Here is a 21066-nt window from a genome sequence, read left to right on the forward strand (position 1 = left end):
ACAAGAGGCTCTGTTTGTCATGGATAATCTCACTTAACCCCCAGAATACTTCTGTGAGGCAGAATCTCTATTCCCATTTTACAGATGTGGAGACCAAGGCTCAAGGGGATTGGTTGGCTTGCAACTTGGCCAAGGCCATGTAGCTGTTGAATGGCAGGGTGTTCAGACCCTTCACCCAGATAAGACGGAGGAGTGAGAGTAACGAAATACAGCGTCCCGGGGCCACAGGGGAGGACTTGGGCTTTGAATCCTGGGCAGGACTGGGTTAAGTAGGGGCAAAGAGAAGAGCTTTTTTGAGTAGGAAGGATCCAGTATTGGAAATAAGATCTTTTGGGGACATGGTTCTGGTTGGTTGAAATAGGTTTATCTTGGTGTTTTGGGGGGAAGGTATTAACTTTTGAGCAAGCAGCAAAATCATTAAGTTTAATGATTCCATGAATTAGCTGCTCTCAAAGGTACCTGCATTTTAAATGGGCACGGGTCAATGTTTAACCCAAAGGAGTGAAAATCTAGAGATGGAACATTAGGCGCCAGAGATGGGCCAACCAGGAAATTGCTTTTCTTTTTCTTTTTGCACTCCTGAAAGCCCAACATTCCGCAGGCTGGTTCTAATTGGCTGCATCCTACATTTTTCCAGCCAACCAGCCATGGGCTAACTGCTTCCTCCATCCATCAGCGGTGGGAAAACAACCAAGGAAAATAAACAGAGGAAGAGCCTAGGGCATTAGCCACTCCAGAAGAAATCCCAGGGCCCCAGGATAAATGGAACAAAGACAAACATTGGGTTATTCAGGCTCAGATGGTTTTTATCAGACAGTCCAGCCGCAGCCAGGAAGCCTGGTGGACTCTCGCACCCCGGGGATTAGGCTCACGCTGGTGAGACTGAAACTGGATTCACAGGCTCAGAGTAGGAGGCTCAGCAACTGTCATGGGGGATTCTGGTTGTTCTCATGCGAAAGGCGCCATTGGTTTGGTTTTCTGGCTTTTGCCTTGAGTCTAAAATCCCCCCTTCCCACCTCTGCAGTCAGATGGGCACTGGGAGTGGGGACAATTTCCTCCAGGAAGCTCCCCTGAAGGACGTTTTGTTGTTGTTGTTTTTCATAAGAGACCCATCCTGGAAAGGCACTCACACCTTCTTGACTCCGGCCATTCCAGCCTCCACCCAGCCTTCCTGCCAGAGAGAGGCAGGGGCCGGAACAAGGTGGAGATTCTTCGCTGAAATGCACGGAGCTCGGTTCAGACGCTCCTCACACGCGGCGTGGGCTCTGCTGGAAGCTTTCTCCCTGCATCTTTTTTAACCCACCCAGAAGTATACAAAATTGTGTACTCTAGGCAGTGATGTAGAGTGATGAACTGAGGACTTCACCTGTGGAAAGCTGGGAGAAAAATAAATAAAATAGGATATATTTTTCAAACCAAACTTTTAAACCCTAAAAGTTTCAAGTCACTAAAACATGTCTTCAAAATGGATCTATAAGATCACAGTGATGATGTGGCAGAAAGAGCCTTTTTTTTTTTTTTCTTTTAATGCACGTCAGTATTTGAATAGAAAGAGCCTTTAAGGCAGGCCAGAGTGGGTTCAAATTCGCTTAGTAGCTGTGCACATTGGACAGGTTATCGAATTTCACTGAGCCTTGGTTTCCCCATCCATGAAATAAGAACTGAGGCACCTAGCTCAGAAGACAGTGGTTATAAGGGTTAAATGTGATATAAATAAAGCCCCCAGTACTTGCTCCTGGCACACAATAGATACCTTCATACATATTTCTCCCCCTCATTCCTGATGGCCCCATGTTTATCCCTGATCACCCCCATCTGGAGTAGGAACACCGGGGGCTCAGTCCCAGACGCACTGGACCTGAGAAGAGAGCGCTGTTTGGGGGAGAATGTCCGGATTCTGAACTCTGATCTCAGAGGGACCCTGTGGAGGGTCTTACCAGTTAGGCCTGCCAGGATGGATCAGTGTACATTGGATCCTGTTGCTAATGGAAGCCAAGCCCTCTGTTTAAAACACTCCAATGGCTTTTCTTTGCATTTGGAGCAAAACCCCATCTCTATCATGATCTGGTCCTTGCCTACTTTTCCCGCCTCTCTGTGTTCCTGTCCACTTGGTGTATCTGAACAGTTTTCCCCGCCTCGGGGCCTTTCTATTAGCTCTGGCCTCACTGGGGGTGCTCTTCCCCAGACGGCCCCGTGCCCAGCCCTTTCTTGTCATTTGGGTTTCAACGTAAGGGACATTTTGTTTTGTAGTCAATGTTGTATGCTTGGCTCTACCTGGTGTTTTCTTATTTATATAGGTATTTGTTTATGATCTCTCCCCACTGGAAGATAAGCTCTGTGAGTACAGGAAACTTGCCTGCCTTACTCACCGGTGCTAGAACAGTGCCCCGGCCACCATGTACACTCAATAAAAGTTTGCTGAATGAAAGAATGAAAGGGCACCTGGTTCAGCCAGTAAGATTGTTTGCCTCCACCATGAGATGTGGCCTGAACTTTTGCCAGTTCCCCTAATATATTAGTCACTATACGATATTAGCCATCCAGTAGTAATCTGCCCTTATCCTTCATAGCAGTAGGGGCAATGGGAAATAATCGTTTGTTTAATGATTCCCACTAGATACTGATCTAAGAGATGGATATCTGCCTTGCTGAGCACTGTGTCCCTAGAGTCTAGGACACTGCCTGGCAAAGGCCACAAGGCATCCATCTAGAGTGTCCCCTGAAATCCAGCAGGGAAGATCTTGAAATTCAGCCTCTTGAGGGATGATGACAATTCCACATTCCTTCCAAGAGATTTGCTGCCTGGGTCGTGAGTGTTCTCTCTCCCAAGGCCAGAGTGCTTCCTGCCTCACCTTGTCTCATATCCTTCCCTCGGATTCCCCTCATTTGGGGAAGTGGAGTCTACCTCCTCCCACTTCCTCTCCCCATCCCCACTCCTCCCTCCCCTGGGGAGCCTTTGACCAGAAGATGAAAAGATGCGATCAAAGCTGTGCGTGTGAGCAGGAAGCTGAAGCAGGATGAATGTCCCACCTCTGAGGCATGACACAGGCCAGAGCTAAACTGAGAGGGCCCGTGTGTGCTGCAGGCGGAGAAGATTGGGCCCCAGTCCTGCCCAGTGGGAGGTGACGCTGGCCACCATTGGGACAGCTCTGCTGCATTGGACACCCACTCACCCTCCCTCCCCACCCCCGAGAGTAGACCCACAGAAAGTCTTCATGAAGACAGGCGGGGCTGGACCAAGAGCCTTGTCCCAGGTGCCCGGCACACTCCTGCTGGCTCTGTGGGGGAGGGGTCTGAGTACCCTCTGCCTCCTGGGGTCAGGTGTCTGCGCTTACACCCCCACTCCCCAGGGCACAGGGGGAATGTCTTCAGTCTTGCTGGAATTCCCAGAGGTGCTGATGTGCTTTTCCTACAAGTGTAGCATTTTGACCTCATCCCAACCCAGCGCAGAGTGTCAGCAGCTTAGGCAACTGTCCATGTGATTTAAAACAACACTTTCCAAGGTGGCTGCACATCAGAAGCATTAGGGGGCCTTACAGTTTAAACCTGGGATTCTTTGGCATTATTACTCTTTTTTTTCTTTTTTTTTTTTTTTTTTTTTTGAGACAGAGTCCCGCTTTGTTGCCCAGGCTAGAGTGAGTGCCGTGGCGTCAGCCTAGCTCACAGCAACCTCAAACTCCTGGCTCAAGCAATCCTCCTGCCTCAGCCTCCCAAGTAGCTGGGACTACAGGCATTCGCCACCATGCCCGGCTAATTTTTTGTATACATTAGTTGGCCAATTAATTTCTTTCTATTTATAGTAGAGACGGGGTCTCGCTCTTGCTCAGGCTGGTTTCGAACTCCTGACCTCGAGCAATCCGCCCGCCTCGGCCTCCCAGAGAGCTAGGATTACAGGCGTGAGCCACCGCGCCCGGCCCATTATTACTTTTTTATTGAAGACATCATGGGTAGGACAGATTGGCAAGCCTTTTTCTATGTTTTTTCCAATGCCGTCCAGAATCAACTTATTGACCATTTCTTTCAAGTCATTGGTCTGCACCTCTTCAATTGTGATTTCCATCATCTTCTGGATCTGGCAGCTCCATTGACACTAAGCCTAAGAGGGCTTCCATGTCTGATGCTGTGTTTTTTAGTAAAACCAACACAGAACAGACAAAGCAGATGACCCTTCATAGTCTTGATATCAACACGAGTTTCCGTCATGGTTGGCCATTTTTGGACCACAGAGCACACTTTGTCATGGGTAAGATCCATGGAAGTTAGTCAGGCAATTTTTTACCTAAACATTCTCAGTAATTAGCTTGAAACTTTTCTAAATGCAGCTTCATAATTTTGCAGATTAGGAAGATTGGTTCAAACACATGACCCTTGAGGCTATCAGTGCAATTTGGGTTCCTGGAGTGTTGTGGCTGGTGCTTTTCTAATAGTTCTCATATTGAATAGCTGGTGTCTTCGTTCCCTTCACACCATTCTTACAGAATGGAACAGCGCTTTCCTGACTGCTTTTTGCCATGTTTTGTAAAGTGGTTGTCTTTGCCAACCACCTCGGTACTGCTCAGAGAGCCTAAAGGGTGGAAATGCAACTCTCAGGAGAATTTAGATATTGGGGTCGGGTGGGGGTCAAGGGATGCAACATAATTAGGGTGGCCAGAGAGGGTCTCACCAAGAAAGTGATATTTAAGCGACAGGTTTTGAGCCAAGGAACAGCATAATTTGACTTATATTTTAACATTATTAGTCTGGCTGTTTGGAAGAGACTGAAGAAGGCAAGAAAATAACGGGGAGACCCGAGCAGTCCAATATAATGGAAGTGAACTAGTTTCCCTGTTGCTGCAAACTTTAACTTGCTGGCTTAAAATAACACATATTTATTCTCTTACAGTTCTAGAAGCCGGAAGTCTGAAATAGGTTTCACTGGGCCAAAAGCAGGTTGTGAGCAGGGCTGGACTCCCTCCAGAGGATCTATAGGGGAATCTTTTCCCTGACTCTTCTGGCTTCTGGAGTTGCGGTTGTTGCATTCCTTGGCTTATGGCCTCTTCCTCCATCTTCACGGCCATGGTGTAGTGTCTTCAGATCTCTCTCTGCTCCTTTACGTGATCTTCTCTCTTCAGTCTCAAATCTTTCTGCCTGTCTCTTACAGGGACACTTGTTACTACATTTAGGACCTGCCCAGAGAACCAAGATAGTCTCAAGATCCTTCATTTAATCCCGTCTGCAGAGTCTCTCGCCAAATTCACAGGTTCTAGGGATTAGCACCTGGATATCTTTGAGGGCCATTCTTCAACCTATCAGAGGAGGCTTGGATCAGGATAGAAGTGATGGAAATCGTGAGAAATGAGCAGATTCTTGGGTTTGTTTTGGAGATGAGGTCAATTAGATTATCCTGTGGACTAAATGTAGGATGTGAAAGAGAGAAATCAAAGCAAATACCAAGGCTTTTGGTCTGAGCAATTATAAGAACAGAGTTTCTTTTTTGTTATTGTTTGTTCTTTTTATTTTAGCATATTATGGGGGTACAAGTGTTAAGGTTACACATATTGCCCATGCCCCCCTCCCCCCTCGAGTCAGAGCCCCAAGAGTGCCCATCCCCCAAACACTGCGCATCTCACTCATTGTGTTTGTATATACCCATCCCCTGCCCTCCCCCACCTGCTGACACTCGACAAATGTTATTCCTATATGTCCACTGAGGTGTTGATCTGTTAATACCAATTTGCTGGTGAGTACATGTGGTGCTTGTTTTTCCATTCTTGAGATACTTCACTTAGTAGAATTTATCAAAAAGTCCCCAAACAACAAATGCTGGAGTGGATGCGGAGAGATAGGAACACTCCTACACTGCTGGCGGGACTGCAAACTAGTTCAACCTCTGTGGAAAGCAATATGGAGATACCTTAAAGTGATACAAATAGATCTACCATTTGATCCAGCAATTCCACTACTGGGCATCTACCCAAAAGATCAAAAGTCAATTTATGAAAAAGACACCTGCACTCGAATGTTTATAGCAGCACAATTCACAATTGCAAAGTTGTGGAAACAACTCAAGTGCCCATCAGTTCATGAGTGGATTGATAAAATGAGGTATATGTATACTATGGAGTACTATTCAGAGTTTCTATTTATTAAAATGAAAAGAACTATAGGAAAAGCATTGGGGGGGAGGGCGCGGTGTATCCATTTAGTTATGTTAGCAGGTCCAGGGGCTCATGGACATACTGAGATTAAGTTTGAGATCCATGTGGGCATATTGAGAAGGCAGCTAATGCATGAGTCTGTCGTTCATGAGAGCGGTTTATGCTGGCGATATTACCTTGGAAACCTTTAGAGCGTCTTTGAAGCTTTGAGGTTAGATGAAATCTTTAAGGGTGGGTGGGTAGATAGAAAAGATGTCTAAGGACTGAATCCTGGGAAACTCCAGGGGCTCAAGGTCAGAATGAAGAGAAGAGATTAGCACAGGGAGAACAAAAAGTCACATCCAGAGAGGTAGGAGACAAACAGGCGGTGCTGTCCGGAGCCTAGTGAAGACAGGGAATGAGGGGAGGGTGGGAGGGACAGCCCCACCCCCGGAGGGAGATGGGACCGGTGGGACCAGGCCACACCTCCCCAACTCTAGCCCCTAGCTCCTCCACACCCCTGAAACACACACACACAAATACCCTCCGGCGTGAAATCACATCCATACCCTCAGATCTGGCCAAAGGAGCAGAGAGCGTCTGCAGTCTCTGGCCTGAACCCCTGGCAACGATGCCCTAAAGCCCTCACCCCATCTGTGGTTCCCAGGGACAAGCCTGTCATTTTTTTCTGGAAAAGGAAACCATCTCAATCAGCCAGGTCTCCATCTGCTTGCCACCCACTGATCGGCCTGGCGCAGTCATTGATGGGGTGCTCAGAGCATTAGGTTCTTAGTGGGGAGCGGCAGCTGCACTAATGTCGCCCTCAGGAGCATTCCCCCGTGGGCATAGACTGCCGCGCTGAGCTGTTATTTTCATGCTTTAAACTAGAATGCGCGCTTTATTTATTTATTTATTCATTCATTCATTCATTTTTGAGACAGAGTCTCGTTTTGTTGCCCAGGCTAGAGTGAGTGCCGTGGCGTCAGCCTAGCTCACAGCAACCTGGGCTCAGGCAATCCTTCTGCCTCAGCCTCCCGAGTAGCTGGGACTACAGGCATGCGCCACCATGCCCAGCTAATTTTTTTCTATATATATTAGTTGGCCAATTAATTTCTTTCAATTTATAGTAGAGACAGGGTCTCACTCTTGCTCAGGCTGGTTTTGAACTCCTGATCTTCAGCAAGCTGCCCGCCTCGGCCTCCCAGAGAGCTGGGATTACAGGCGTGAGCCACTGCGCCCGGCCTAGAATGCTCGCTTTAAATAGTCCCATTATCACACATGTCATACACAAAACAGCCATCAAGTTCTCAGAATCAACTTGAAGGCAGATCCTACACCAGATTATTTTGAAACATGCATATAACCAGGCAGCTTAGGAATCTCCATGTTTACCAGTTTGGATAGATTCTCTCTTCTCTCCTCCCCTCCCTTCTCTTCTTCTACCCTCTCCTCTCCTCTTTGCCTCCTTACTCTTTTCTATTTTTTCCTGCCATACCAATTTCCCTGGAGTTCTAATGTGGTAACCAGACCACTGGGGCTGAAACTTGCATATTGGAATCACCTGAGGAATTAAAAAAAATACTGCTGAATGGGTCCCCTACCCTTTGTTAGTTGATCTTGAGTGTGAACTTAGCTTTGGAATTTTTAAAAGCCCCCTAGGTGGTTCTGACGTGTTGCCAAATTTGAGATCCAGTGTCTGATCAGTGAACCCCAGCGCAATATTCTCAAAGCTATGGCAGAAGGAGCTAACCCCAACTCCCTCCCTGCCCCTCCCTGTCATTCCTGGTTTATAGGACAAAAGATTCCGTGCCAGTTTACTTGATCAGAACACTACTGACGAATGCAGCACGTGGTGTAATACTCTTGTCTTCCAAATGGCATGATGGGGAGGGGGCTCTGATATTCTACATCCAGCTTTTAACTTCTTTCCACAACTTCACTTTTAGGGCCCCTTTGGCCAACTTTTTATTTCAGCAACATCAGAGTTCCAGCTGCAATCCTAGGTCTAGTAGTTGTAAGGAATGGGAGAAGCAGAGTAAAGGTGGGTGGAAATATTCAGGCTGTGCCAACCACCCCCCAACACACACACAATATACACAAAACCAATGAATCAGGCTTAGAAATGGAATTCTCCTGGTGCAGAAATCCTCCGGTAGAGAAGAAGGGGCCACACAGTGCTCCAGAATATCTGTTTTTGCAGCATTTGTTTGAAGAATTATGGGGAAAAATCTGCATCCCTTGTCTGCAAAGCTGGTCTTGCTCAATGAGCATGGCTGCTTAGAAGCAATCCGTCTCCTCCTCCCTTTCCCCATTCAGAGTCCATAATTGGCAAGATCTAAGCAGTAATATGCCCAGGCTAGATTAAATGCCGTAATTTTCAGGCTCTTTGAAAATAAAAATTGGCACAAATTTTCAGAAAGTAACTTGGTAATATGTCTCAATTGCTTGAAATATGTCTAGTTCAGGCCGGGCGTGGTGGCTCACGCCTGTAATCCCAGCACTCTGGGAGGCCGAGGCGAGCGGATTGCTCAAGGTCAGGAGTTCAAAACCAGCCTGAGCGAGACCCCGTCTCTACTATAAAAAAATAGAAAGAAATTAATTGGCCATCTAATATATATATATAAAAAAAAAATTAGCCGGGCATGGTGGCGCGTGCCTGTAGTCCCAGCTACTCAGGAGGCTGAGGCAGCAGGATCGCTTAAGCCCAGGAATTTGAGGTTGCTGTGAGCTAACGCCACGACACTCACTCTAGCCTGGGCAACAAAGCTAGACTCTGTCTCAAAAAAAAAAAAAAAAAATATATGTCTAGTTCATATCCTTTTATCCAGTTATTTTACTTCTTATCCAAAGGAAATAATCAGACATGTGATAAAAGATGTATGTACAAAGATCTTCATCAAAGTGTGATATATAATTGCAAAAAGTCAGAAGTAACCAGACACTTTCCGCAATATAGAACTGGGTTAATACATCGTGGTGTGAAATATACAAAGTGTTTAAAATTATGTTTTCAAATAATTTTTAATGATGTGAGAAAATGCTCACAATATAAGGCTAAATGAAAAAATGCAGGGAAAATCACTAATTTTGCAGTTTAATCCAATTGGGCCTATATATACCTATTTGGAAAGAGAAGAACACTGGGCAGAAATACACTAAAATGTTAACAGTGGTTACCTGGATTGTGTGATTATAATTGATTGCTATTTATTTTTTATGGATTTTCCAAGCTTGTATTGCATCTATAATCAGAAAAAGAAAAGAAAAGTAGTTTTGGGGTTTTTTTTGTAATGAAAAGAAGGCTTTATTCCCCATTATGGCACTGAGCTTTTATCAAAGGCTGATGTCAGAAATGACCTCAACAATCATCATCATCATCATCCTCTCACTGCCTGGGCACACAGTGATGCTTTCTAAGCACTTCTCTGCTCTTGGCTACCCTTGAGTCCAACAGCTGCTTTCACATGGGTGAGCCAGGGGGACCTGTCAGTCCTCGCATGCAGTCCAGCTGAGGGCTGAGGCATACTGGCTGGACCTGTTTCACCCACGAGGGTATCTGTCAGGTAAGGATCATGTGTCATTCATGTAATTCTGCTGCATTGTGAACTCAGCAGGAGCCTCAGGAATTGAAGAGATCTTGCCCAGACTCGTGAGAGTGCATTCATTCATTCATTCAGTGTAGAGTATTTATTGTCTTCTGTTACATGAAGGAGGTGACTGGTGGAGCCAAGGCCATTTTGGGACGAAGGCTTGGGTTCCACATGGAAGAATGGAAGATGGTTCCAGCTGGCTACGCAGTCTCTTGGTGGGAGTTTAGGGTCATGGTGTCACCAAAGGGCTCTCTCTGTTTCTTCAGATGGAAGTGATCGTTGGGGACTTCGGGATCGTGGTGGTTCCCCGGGATGCAGCCGACACAGACCGGATCATGAATCACTCCTCAATACTGCGCAAGTACAAAGTGAGTCCTCCGTCTCCCCGCGGGCGTATCTCTGTGATGTGACCCTTTCCTGAGAGTCCAGGGAGGGCTGGAGGGCTGAGGGGTCAAGAGGAGCTCGGGGTGAGGGACTGGCAACCTACTGTGTCTGCTCTATCCTCAGAACAACATAATGGTGGTGAAGGACGACATCAACCATCCCATGTCTGTCGTCAGCTCAACCAAGAGCAGGTAACGTTTGACAGATGGCAGAGAGACTTTGGTTAAACTGGCTTACAAGTTTCCACGTGACTTTCCTCAGTTAAAGGTGACCCTCAGATTCAGGCAGACACCTGCTGCCCCATATTCAACCTCCTCTTTGGACCTAATTTATTTGTCCCCACCCACTTACTGTTGAAAGGCCATGGGATGGAGGGCTGTCCATTAGCTAGTCTTAGCTAATTTGAGGGCAGAAGAGGATGTTTTTAGTTGTGGACTCTTTAGTTGGAAGTGCTTATGGACTAATGTATTAGTAAGGATATAGGCTAAGCTGCCATAACAGAAAGATCCCAATATTCAGCCTTTGAAATATGTTTAGTTCAAAAGGAATTGAATCTGTGACCTCTTCAATAGGAAGCTTCCATCTCTGGGTCCACAGCTGCTGCAATGACAGTTCTTCTCAGCCAGTGGGAGGAGGCAAGGTGGAGCCCATGGCAGGAAGCTTTGTCTTTAAGAAGTGACCCAGAGTTGTTCATATGACTTCCCTTTGCATCCCACTGGCTCGAGGAAGGAGGGACCCTGGGAAATAGACTTTATAACTTGACAGCCATATGTCCAGATAAAACTCAGGAGGTTCTATTACTAAACCAAAGAAGGAGAGAATAGATACTAAAGGCCAGTTAACAGTCTCCACCATGAACCCCAAGTGGAAATATCCAGTGGAATGGTGAGATGTATGGAATACAGAGGTCTGGAGTGTAAAGCTGAAAGCCATGAGCATATAAGTGTCCATTAAAATTCCAGGTATGGATGAGCTCATGCAAAGAGTCAAGAAGAGAAGAAGGCTCTATGGAATATGCAAACATTCTAGTAGTTAAAAGAAGGCTAAGGAGCAGTCAGAAACCACCAGTAGTGGTGGCCCAGAAACGAAGGCAGGAGAGGGTACAAAGATGGGGAGTATTGTCATCTGTGTCACATGTTTCAGAGAAATCAAAGGAGCACAGGACTTTAAAAGTCCATTGGACTCTTCCCTGCGAGGCAATTATGGGACACTTGCGAGAGTAGCGTCAACTGCAAGGTGAGAGACAGGGAGGGGAGGGGGGAAGGCTGTGATTCCAAACACAGCTGCACAGTAGAACCACCATGAAGACTTACACAACAGTACATATTCCTTGTCCCATTCAGCACCATCAGAATTTGTGGGGCTTGCGCTTAGGAATCTGCTTCCAGGGTGAATCTGATGAAGTTGGGATTGGCATTTGGAAACCACAGGTATAGACACTTTCCCCAAAAAGCTTTACTATGCAGGGAGGCGCTTAGAGACCTAGCCTGCAAGGTCAAGACAGTGGGGAGATCTCACAGGCAGGGCTCAGACGCCTTTCAGAATCTAGATAGCTGGATGAGTATATGAAGTTCTACAGATAGCTCAGTGGGGCCTGACATTCTCAAGACTACCATATGAGGAGAGAACAGGAAGCAGCTAGACTAAGGCTGGAGAAAAACTGCAGAAACCAGAGTTTATCACTGGAGTCCTTCATGCCTGTTGGTGCCTCCCCTCCACGGGCTAACAGATGAGGGCTCCTACAGGAAAGAAAAGATGTGGCCAATCGCAAGAACCCCCAGAAGATTCATTTTCATGAGACAATCATGCAGAGGAACACAGATGAAATAAGAAAAGCTAATACAGTTCTAAGAAGGAAGTTTATAGCAATAAGCACCTACATTAAAAAAGAAGAAAGATCTCAAGTCAATAGCCTAACATTATGCCTCAAGGAACTAGGAAAAAAAAATAAAACCAAAGTAGCAGAGAAGGAAGGAAATAACACAGACCAAAACAAAAATAAAGCAAATAGAGAATAGAAAAACCATAGGAAAAATTAATAAGAGTTGGGTTTTGAAAAAATAAACAAAATTGACCTTATCTAGACTAAGAAAAAAAGAAGCCCTTATCTAGACTAAGAAAAAAAGAAGTCTCAAATATATTAATATAAAATCAGATATGAAAGTAGAGACATTACAACAAATGCCTCAGAAATAAAAGGATCATACAAAACTATTATGAATAATTATATGCCAACGAATTTGATAGCCTAGAGGAAATGGATAAATTCCTAAAAAAAAAAAAAAATCTTCCAACGTTGAATCAGGAAGAAATAAAAGACTCAACATACAAATAACAAACAAAAAGATTGATGTAATAATTAAAAATCTCTCGCAAAGAAAAGCCCAGAACCAGATGGCTTCACAGCTGAATTCTACCAAACTTTCCAAGAAGAATTAATACCAGTACTTCTTAAACTCTTCCAAAAAATAGAGCTGGAAGGATGACATCCTAACATATCTTATGAAGTCAGCATTATCTTGATACCTAAGCCAGACAAAGACACCGCAAGAAAGGAAAACTATAGGCCAATATCTCTGATGAACACTGATGCAAAAAGCCTAGATAAAATATTAACGGTGGTGTCTGCCTATGGTTCCAGCTACTTGGGAGGCCTTGGTAGGAGGACGGCTTGAGCCCAGGAGTTCAAATCCAGCCTAAGCAACATAGCAAGACCTTGTCTCTTAAGAAAAAACTCAACAACATATCAAAAAGATTATACATCTGATCAAGTAGGAAATACCAGTCACATGCAAGAATGGTTTAACATACACAAATCAATCAATGTGATACATCACAGTAACAGACTAAAAGACAAAGAACACATGATCATATCAATTGACACAGATAATGCATTCATCAAAGGTCAATATCCTTTCTTTTTGATAAAAACTCATTTAATAGTATAGATTTAGAGGGAAAGTTCTCAACATAATAAAAGCCATTTATTTAAAAACCTACAGCTAACATTATAATCAATGGGGAGAAACTGAAAGCTTTTTCTCTAAGATCTGGTACAAGACAAGGATGTCCACTCTCACCACTTCTATTCAACATAGTACTGGAAGTACTACCAAGAGTATTTAGACAAGAAAAAGAAATAAAAGTTATCTAACTTAGAGAGGAAGAAGTAAAATTATCTCCCTATCATTTCAAAGGAGACCAAGAGAATGCTGAAGGAAGAAAATAGATTTTTTAATGAGGATTGGGAACTGCAATATTATCTTGTTTCTGCTAAAGATGAGCCGATTTGCTTACTTTGTGATACTACAATATCAATGTTAAAGAAATTCAATTCATTATAATGTTCATAAGGACCACAAATATTTTAAATTAGAGGGAGAGACATAAAAAATTGTATTGCAGAAATTAAAAGATAAAAAATAAAAGCAAAGACAATTCTTTCAAGCAGCAATAAGACCTGGAAATAATGCAGCTGAAGCAAGTTATAATAAAGTAGCTTCTATACTAGAAAAAAAGAGAAGCCATTCAGTGATGTAGAAATTGTGAAAGAATGCATTGTTGAAGTTGTAGGAAGTGCAAGCAACTGCCTCTTTTAAGGAAAACCCTAACTGATTGGCAGCATGAATTAGCCTTCAACTTCACAAAACAACTCATGAAATACTTCAAAAAATACATATAGTATTCAATTGCTTTGGATGAATCTACTGATACTAATGACTTGGCTCAGGTTTTGTACTTCATTCAGGTCATCACAGAAGATTTTCTTTGCAAAAGAGTTACTCGCCTTGGGCACTCTTGCAAACAGAACACGGGGAATAGATATGTTCAACAACTTTCAAGATAAACGTCATGAAGTTGAACTAAATTTGGTAAATTTAATAAGTACACATAGTATAGATGGTTCACCTTCCATGACAGGAAATCTATTACATAGATTAAAAATAAAAATATTAACAGATCCAGATGCTCTCATTTCTTTTCATTGTATCTTGCATTAGCAAAATCTCTGTGCTAAAGCTATTGTTTTAAGTGACACATTGCTACAGGTTATAAGTATTGTTAACTATATTTGTGCAAATACAATCTGGCCATCATCAGTTTCATAACATGCTAAAGTTAAATGATGAGTGTACATTTGGCCTATCATTCTAAAGTGTGTTGGCTATTGTAGGGGCAGGTTTATAGCCTAAATTTTATCTCTGAGACAACAGATAATTAAATTTTATGAAGAACAGAATTAGCAATGTGAATTATTGTAAGAAGATTTCTGGCTGGGTGCGGTGGCTCACGCCTGTAATCCTAGCACTCTGGGAGGCCGAGGTGGGTGGATTGTTTGAGCTCAGGAGTTGAAGATCAGACTGAGCAAGAGCGAGACCCCATCTCTACTAAAAATAGAAAGAAACTAGCTGGACAACTAAAAATATATAGAAAAAATTAGCTAGGCATGGTGGCACATGCCTATAGTCCCAGCTACTCGGGAGGCTAAGGCAGGAGGATCGCTTGAGCCCAGGAGTTTGAGGTTGCTGTGAGCTAGGCTGATGCCACAGCACTCTAGCCTGGGCAACAGTGTGAGACTCTGTCTCAAAAAAAAAAATTAAAAAAATAATAAAAATAAATAAAGATTTCTACAGGAATGTAGCATTTCTCTGTGATATCATGTCAATTCAAAATGACTTGAATATTGCTTTCTATTCTTGAATATTCTTTCTATAGTATATATAGAGTTGTAAAACTAAGTCTATATATAATATGATACTTGGCAAAAAATCCAAGCATTTCGAAAAAAGCTATCATTTTTCAAAACACTTCTTCAAAAGGAAATTTTGGATGAACATTTCCCCCATTGATGAGCAGGATGATATATGTGAATCATTAAAAGAATACACAGCTGTTATCGACCTATTAGTTGGAGAATACAATGAATTCACTGACTTTGAGAATCATGACATCATACCCGAATTAGCATTTCAGCCTCACCTAGCTGACACCACCAAGGCCCCCAAAGAACCATAGATGGAATTGAGTTCTCAGTAGATGACATTTTAAAGTCATTGTTTGATACAAAGAAAGATCCGATTGAAATATGGGAAAATGCAACATGCCCCCAAAATGCTTTCTTGCTTTTCAACCACTTATTGCTGCGAATTTATATCCTGTTACCTAACACAAATCACGATGGCCTTAAGGTCACAGATGACTGACACCCATCTAGAGGATCAGCTGAAACTGTGGACCTCCATGCTGCCACCAACCATTCAAATGCTTTCCAATGAAAAGCAGACACAACAAAGTCATTAAAAGATTAGTTAACTTTAAAACTAAATGGTGTTCATTTTTTTAAATTATTAAGTACATAGTAGTTAGATTTTTACAAAATAATGTACATTTTTAAGTATATCTAATTGAAGTTTCTTGAATGTGGCCTTATGTAATTACAGCTAAATTAATACAGTCTCCCAACGTGAAAAGGTTCCCTACCCCTGGCCAAAGGAATTCTGAAGCAGGGGAACAAAAAAAAAATCCCAAAGTTGGTACTATCATACTTCCTGTTTTAAAATTATATTACAGAGCTATAGTAATCAAACTAGTATGGTACTGAAAAACATACAAACAAACAAAAACCACCAGACGAGGGGAACAGAGTAGAGAACCCAGAAATAAATTCAATCATATATAGTTGATTAATTTTTGACAAAGCCACCAAAAAGACACATTCAGGAAAGGAGTCTCTTCAATAAATGGTCTGGGAAAACTGGATTTCCACATGCAATTTTGGACCTTATCTTATGATGCATAAAAATAAACTCAAGATAAATAAAAGACCTAAACATCAGATCTGAAACCATAAAATTCCTGGAAGGAAACAGGGGAAAAGCTCTTTAACATTGGCTTTAGCCATTATTTCTTGGCTATCACACCAAAAACTCAGGCTATAAAAGCAAAAATAAATAAATGGGACCACATCATACTAAAAAGTTTCTGCACAGCAAAGGAAACAATCAATGAAATGAATAGGCAACCTACAGATTAGGAAAAAATATTTGCAAACCATGTGTCAGGTAAGTGGTTAATATCCAAGATTTATGAAGAACTTACACAACTCAATAGGAAGAAAACGTATTACCCAATTAAAAAATGGACAAAGGACTTGAATAGACATTTCTCCAAAGATGACATAAAAATTGCCAACAGATATATGAAAAGGTACTCAACATCACTAGTTATCAGAGAAATGCAAATTAAAATCACGATGAGTACCTCAACCTGTTAGGATAGCCATCTAACATCAAAAAGACTAGAGATAACAGGTGTTGGCAAGGACGTGGAGAAAAGGGGACCCTTGTACGTCGTTGGTGGGAATGTAGACTGGTACAGCCATTGTGAAAAATAGTATGGAGGTTCCTAAAGAAAGAAAAATAGAACTGCCTTATGACCCAGCAACCCCTCTTCTGGGTATATACCCCAAAGGAAATGAAATCACCAGCTTATAAAGATATCTGCATTCTCATGTTCCTTGCAGCATTATTCACATTAAACAAGAAATGGGAACAACCTAGGTTGTTTGCCCATCAATGAATGAATGAATAAAGAAACTGTTGTAGATATACATACTGGAATATTCAGCCCCAGAAGGGGAGACTTTGACATTTGCCACAGCATGGGTGGACTTGGAGGACATTATGCTAAGTGAAATAAGCCAGACATTCCACTCATAATGTGGCATCTTTTTTTTAAAGGTCAAATCCATAGAGAATAAACCAGTGATTACCAGGGGTGGGGCCAGAAGGACAGAAATGGGGAGATGCAGGTCAAAGGATACCAAGTAGCAAATACATAGAATGAACAAATAGAAAGATCTAATGTACAACAGGAAGACTATAGTTAATAATAGTGTATGTATTGTATTCAGGAGTTTTGCTAAAGAAGTAGATTATAGCTGTTTTTGCCTCAAGGGGAAAAAGTGGATAACTAAGATGATAGATATATTAATTTGTCCTACTATAGTAACCGCTACACTATATCTTATAACATCAGATTGTATACTTTAAATATAGACTATAAAATTTATTTAACAAAAAAAGAATAGTTTATACCTTAAGATGCCAACTGTGTGCTTGGTGCTATTCTGAGTGCTTTGCCTAATGACTCATTTAATCCTGTCAATAACTGAATGCTATCGGCCCAAATAGTACCCTCATTTTACAGAGAAGAAAACTGAAGAACAGAGGGCTTAAATAACTTGGCTGAGGTCTCTTAGCTAGAAAGTGGTAGAGCCAGGATAAATGGTGTCCCCAGGGTTGGGGAGGAACTGTGGGGGGAAGAGGCCTGCTTCTAATACAGATACCTTCACTCAACCAAAGCACAGGCTGGTAACGGGATGTTGGGGCCACGCTGGTATACCCTTTCCCCGAAAGACACAGGTCAGACCAGGCCTCCTGGCTTGCTTCAGGTATGGCTGTGCGTCTGACTACCTCTCTTCTTGTGCAGGCTAGCCCTGCAGCATGGGGACGGCCATGTCGTGGATTACCTGTCCCAGCCGGTCATCGACTACATCCTCAAGAGCCAGCTGTACATCAATGCCTCCGGCTAACAGCCACGCAGCCCTCTGCTCCACTCTCCTCTCGTCCTCTGCCAGCACACTGGCCCCTCCAGTCTGTCAGTCCCCCTGTTTCTCTCTTGCCTCTGTTTCTCCATCTCCTCATCTTGACTGTTCTCCCACTTGCTGACTTAACCCCCCACAGTGTGGGGGACCTGCAGAGAACCATGGCATTCCCTACTCCTCAGTCATCTTTGGACAAACTTTCCTCTAGTCTCCAGGTTGGGGGTGGGTGAGGGAATAGGGGTGGGAGTTGGGGGAAGTGCAGTCCTTGGAGATGTACTGGTGTCTGTCTCCCAGCATGCTCTAGAGAGGCGGCTCTGGCGCCCATCCTCCCAGCATGCTCTGGGGAGGCGGCCCTGGCGCCCATCCTCCCAGCATGCTCTGGGGAGGCGGCCCTGGTGCCCATCCTCCCAGCATGCTCTGGGGAGGCGGCCCTGGTGCCCATCCTCCCAGCATGCTCTGGGGAGGTGGCTCTGGCTCTTGCCTTCCCAGCATGCCCTTTACTACAAAGGGCTATTTTTCTTTTCTTTCTTTTTATTTATTTATTTTTCTTTGTTCACTCCTCATAGAACTTGATGAAATCAGTGTCCATGGTTCTTTATGTGTGTAGTCATGTTGCACTCCTGTGGTATTATTTCCCTTTTGACGGGACATTGTAGCCAGCCTTAGCACTCAGTAAGTGCATGAGGGCCACACCCAGGAGAGAAGGCCAAGCCACCTCCACTTCTCCAATATACACACACACACTCTTACACACACACACACACACACACACTCACATAGCAGCAGCAGCAGCCTTTGGTCAGGAGTGAGATTCTCAGGTTCTGAAACCTGGGAGGCAAGTCAGGGAATAGTAGAGTTTCTCGGAAGAATTGAGTCCATTTCCTTTGTTCCCAAAGACCATTTTACTCATGCTCTGGCCTGTGGCCACACAGAGCCAGTCCATCCTCATTTCCTGGTGGCACCTGTTCATTGACTGCTGTGGGCGGTGGCCGAGGGCACAGTGTGTACCCCCCACCAGCCCAGGCACTTCCCAGGAACCTTCAGATCACCATCTTAGCCATGGAAGCCACGCTTAGCCCCATCCCTGCATCTGAGAAGAATCACACAGGCAGGGCCAAATCCTGACAATGCAGTCATTTCTCAAAAAACGAAACAAAACAAAACATGCTAGGAATTCACTCAACCCTAGAGATCTTTGCTAATTGGAATTAGTTACTGCCTGTTTGGCTGGGAAGTGTCTCTGTGACGGTGTAAGTTTGGGAAGACCTAGGAGAAAGCAGTTTGTTACCCTGCTGGGATTTGCTGGTTCTTGCCCTCTCTCTGGCTGCGGTGACACAGGCCCTGCCTGAGGTGGCCCCTTCCTGAGAAGCGGGGCCTTGGCTGGTGCCCTGCCTTGTTTCTGGGGCTGGTCACGGCTCCCGCAGAGCGCAGCAGCCAGGAACCGCCTGAGGAAATCCGCCCGACCGGGGAGTGGGTTCCCAGCACAAAGATCTTGGATGGCTTAAGAGCCACTAAACCGTTTCACCCCCTTTTTCCCCAACTTCCTACCTTCCTCTCTGCTCCTGGAGACAATTTGACAGGTTTTGCTCTGGGTGTTAACGCCGCACTCACGTCCTCCTTGGAGAGATATAGGGAAATTACTCTCTTGTGTTTTGTTGTCTCTCATCCAGTCCCTGGCTTTTGGGTTTCTGGTTGTCTTTGAGGATTGTCCCCGGTGTTAGGACACTTTTATCCAAACTGAGTGCCAGCTGTAGCACAGGAGGGGCCGGATGGGACGCAAAACCAGGGACAATGTTCCTTACCACCCATCTCACACCCGCAACAGCCTCCTCCTGTCCCAGGAAAAGGAACTGGGTTCGACACAAGAACATGGCAGAGTAGCATCCAGAGGGGGTGTTATTCTTCTTAGATTATGGAAATAATCTTCAGAGGAAGAAAGGAAGATCTTATTCTTGGGTCTCAGTGTTTGACGAAGGATCATGAAATAATTAACTGAAAAGAAGTTTAGAGCGCAGTTGATCTAACTCTCCCCTTGAAAGGTGAAGGAGCAGAGGTCTGCTGGATTCAGTGGCTGGTCTAAGGACACACAGCAAGTGTAGGGCCTGACAAGAGGGCATCATCTCCCTGGGCCTCAGGTCATTAGGCCATGTGGCCTCCACCCCGCCACTCCCCTAAGAGGCTGACACGTGTGATCTCTACTCTTCCCCAGCCTTACTCTAAATTATATCTGTCCCAGGCATTTCCCATACATGGCCTGCTCATGCCAGTCCCCGGGACTAGGTTTCCCTCAGAAATCAGGAGATCTCAACAGTGTGGAGGAAATCCCAGAAACTGACCCTCTGAATCCAAGAAAGGATGGCTCTGGGGAAGGCTAAGGAAGACCCAGAAAGTGCTGGATGATACTATTGCTGGGGAGACAAAGAAGGAAAAGGCTTTGTCCAGGCAAAACCATCATAAACCAGGAAACGAGACAAAGGAAGGCAGCGCTGTGTTCCCCGGGGAAACATGGCTTTTTTGAGGATCTGGAGTCCTGGCTAGAGTTTATAGGATCCACATGAGCAGATCTGAGAAAGACTTGACTTCCTTTGTTTCTCTGTCGCTCTGCTGGACTCTGGTCAAGCCCCAGTGAGTCCACGCGAGGGACTCGGGCTGCCCTGCAGGCTCAGTGCGAGGCGGGAAGGCGTGCAAGGGAGGGAAGGGAACGTGAGAAGAGGTGAGAAAAAGAACAGGCGCAATACAGGTAGATTTCTGGGAAAGAAATGGGACAGATCTCATCTTGGTGGATCACAGGGGTTGTATTGAAAAACAGCTTTCCTTCAATAAAAGGAATCTAAATCCCCCTTTGGGTAGAATCGTCCATGCCGCACCCCGCCCTACTCTTCATTTGTCGGCGGAAGGTCAGAGCACCTCTCGGAGTCCAGGGCAGGACACTGTGACTGTGACTCAGCCACAGCTAACACCGGAACGATGATTCAGGGTCTTAAGGGGTGCCCCAGGCGTCAACAGGGTAACCTCTAGGGCCTGACTTTGCCTGCTCCTTCCTCAAAGGCCAACCCCAGACAGGCATGGCTCAGAGGCTGGGAGAAAGGCAGGGACTGGAAGGGCAGCGTCCAGAGGGGTCCGGAGCCCCATTTCCTACCTGCCACTAAACAAGTCCCTCCCGTTTGACTGCAGTGGCTAATGCAAGAACAGGCAGGAGGAAAGCCCTTTGTGTTAATGACTCTCTCCTTAAGGAACTGTGCTGCTAGTGGGTACCTCAGTCACACACACCCCGGCCCCAGGTAGCCTCGAGGGCCTTCTGCTTTCATTTGCCTTGAATGTACCTAGGAACAGGGGAGGAAAGTCTCTTATCAAAGTGCCTGAAACCCAG

At 44.6% G+C, this 21066-nt stretch overlaps 1 protein-coding gene across 1 annotated transcript in view; it reads left to right on the plus strand.

Annotated features, from left to right (window-relative positions):
- The window catches only part of NMNAT2 (nicotinamide nucleotide adenylyltransferase 2), a 155201-nt gene extending 134183 nt beyond the window's left edge, over nucleotides 1-21018 (plus strand). The window contains exons 9-11 of the mRNA XM_012735845.3: nucleotides 9973-10074; nucleotides 10214-10281; nucleotides 17582-21018. Of these exons, the coding sequence (XP_012591299.1) occupies nucleotides 9973-10074; nucleotides 10214-10281; nucleotides 17582-17684 (273 nt within the window). The 3' untranslated portion in view covers nucleotides 17685-21018. The remainder of the gene's footprint in view (nucleotides 1-9972; nucleotides 10075-10213; nucleotides 10282-17581) is intronic.
- Nucleotides 21019-21066: the final 48 nt, after the last annotated feature.

Source organism: Microcebus murinus, chromosome 23 (genome assembly GCF_040939455.1).
Source record: "Microcebus murinus isolate Inina chromosome 23, M.murinus_Inina_mat1.0, whole genome shotgun sequence".
NCBI classification, from domain to species: domain Eukaryota; kingdom Metazoa; phylum Chordata; class Mammalia; order Primates; family Cheirogaleidae; genus Microcebus; species Microcebus murinus.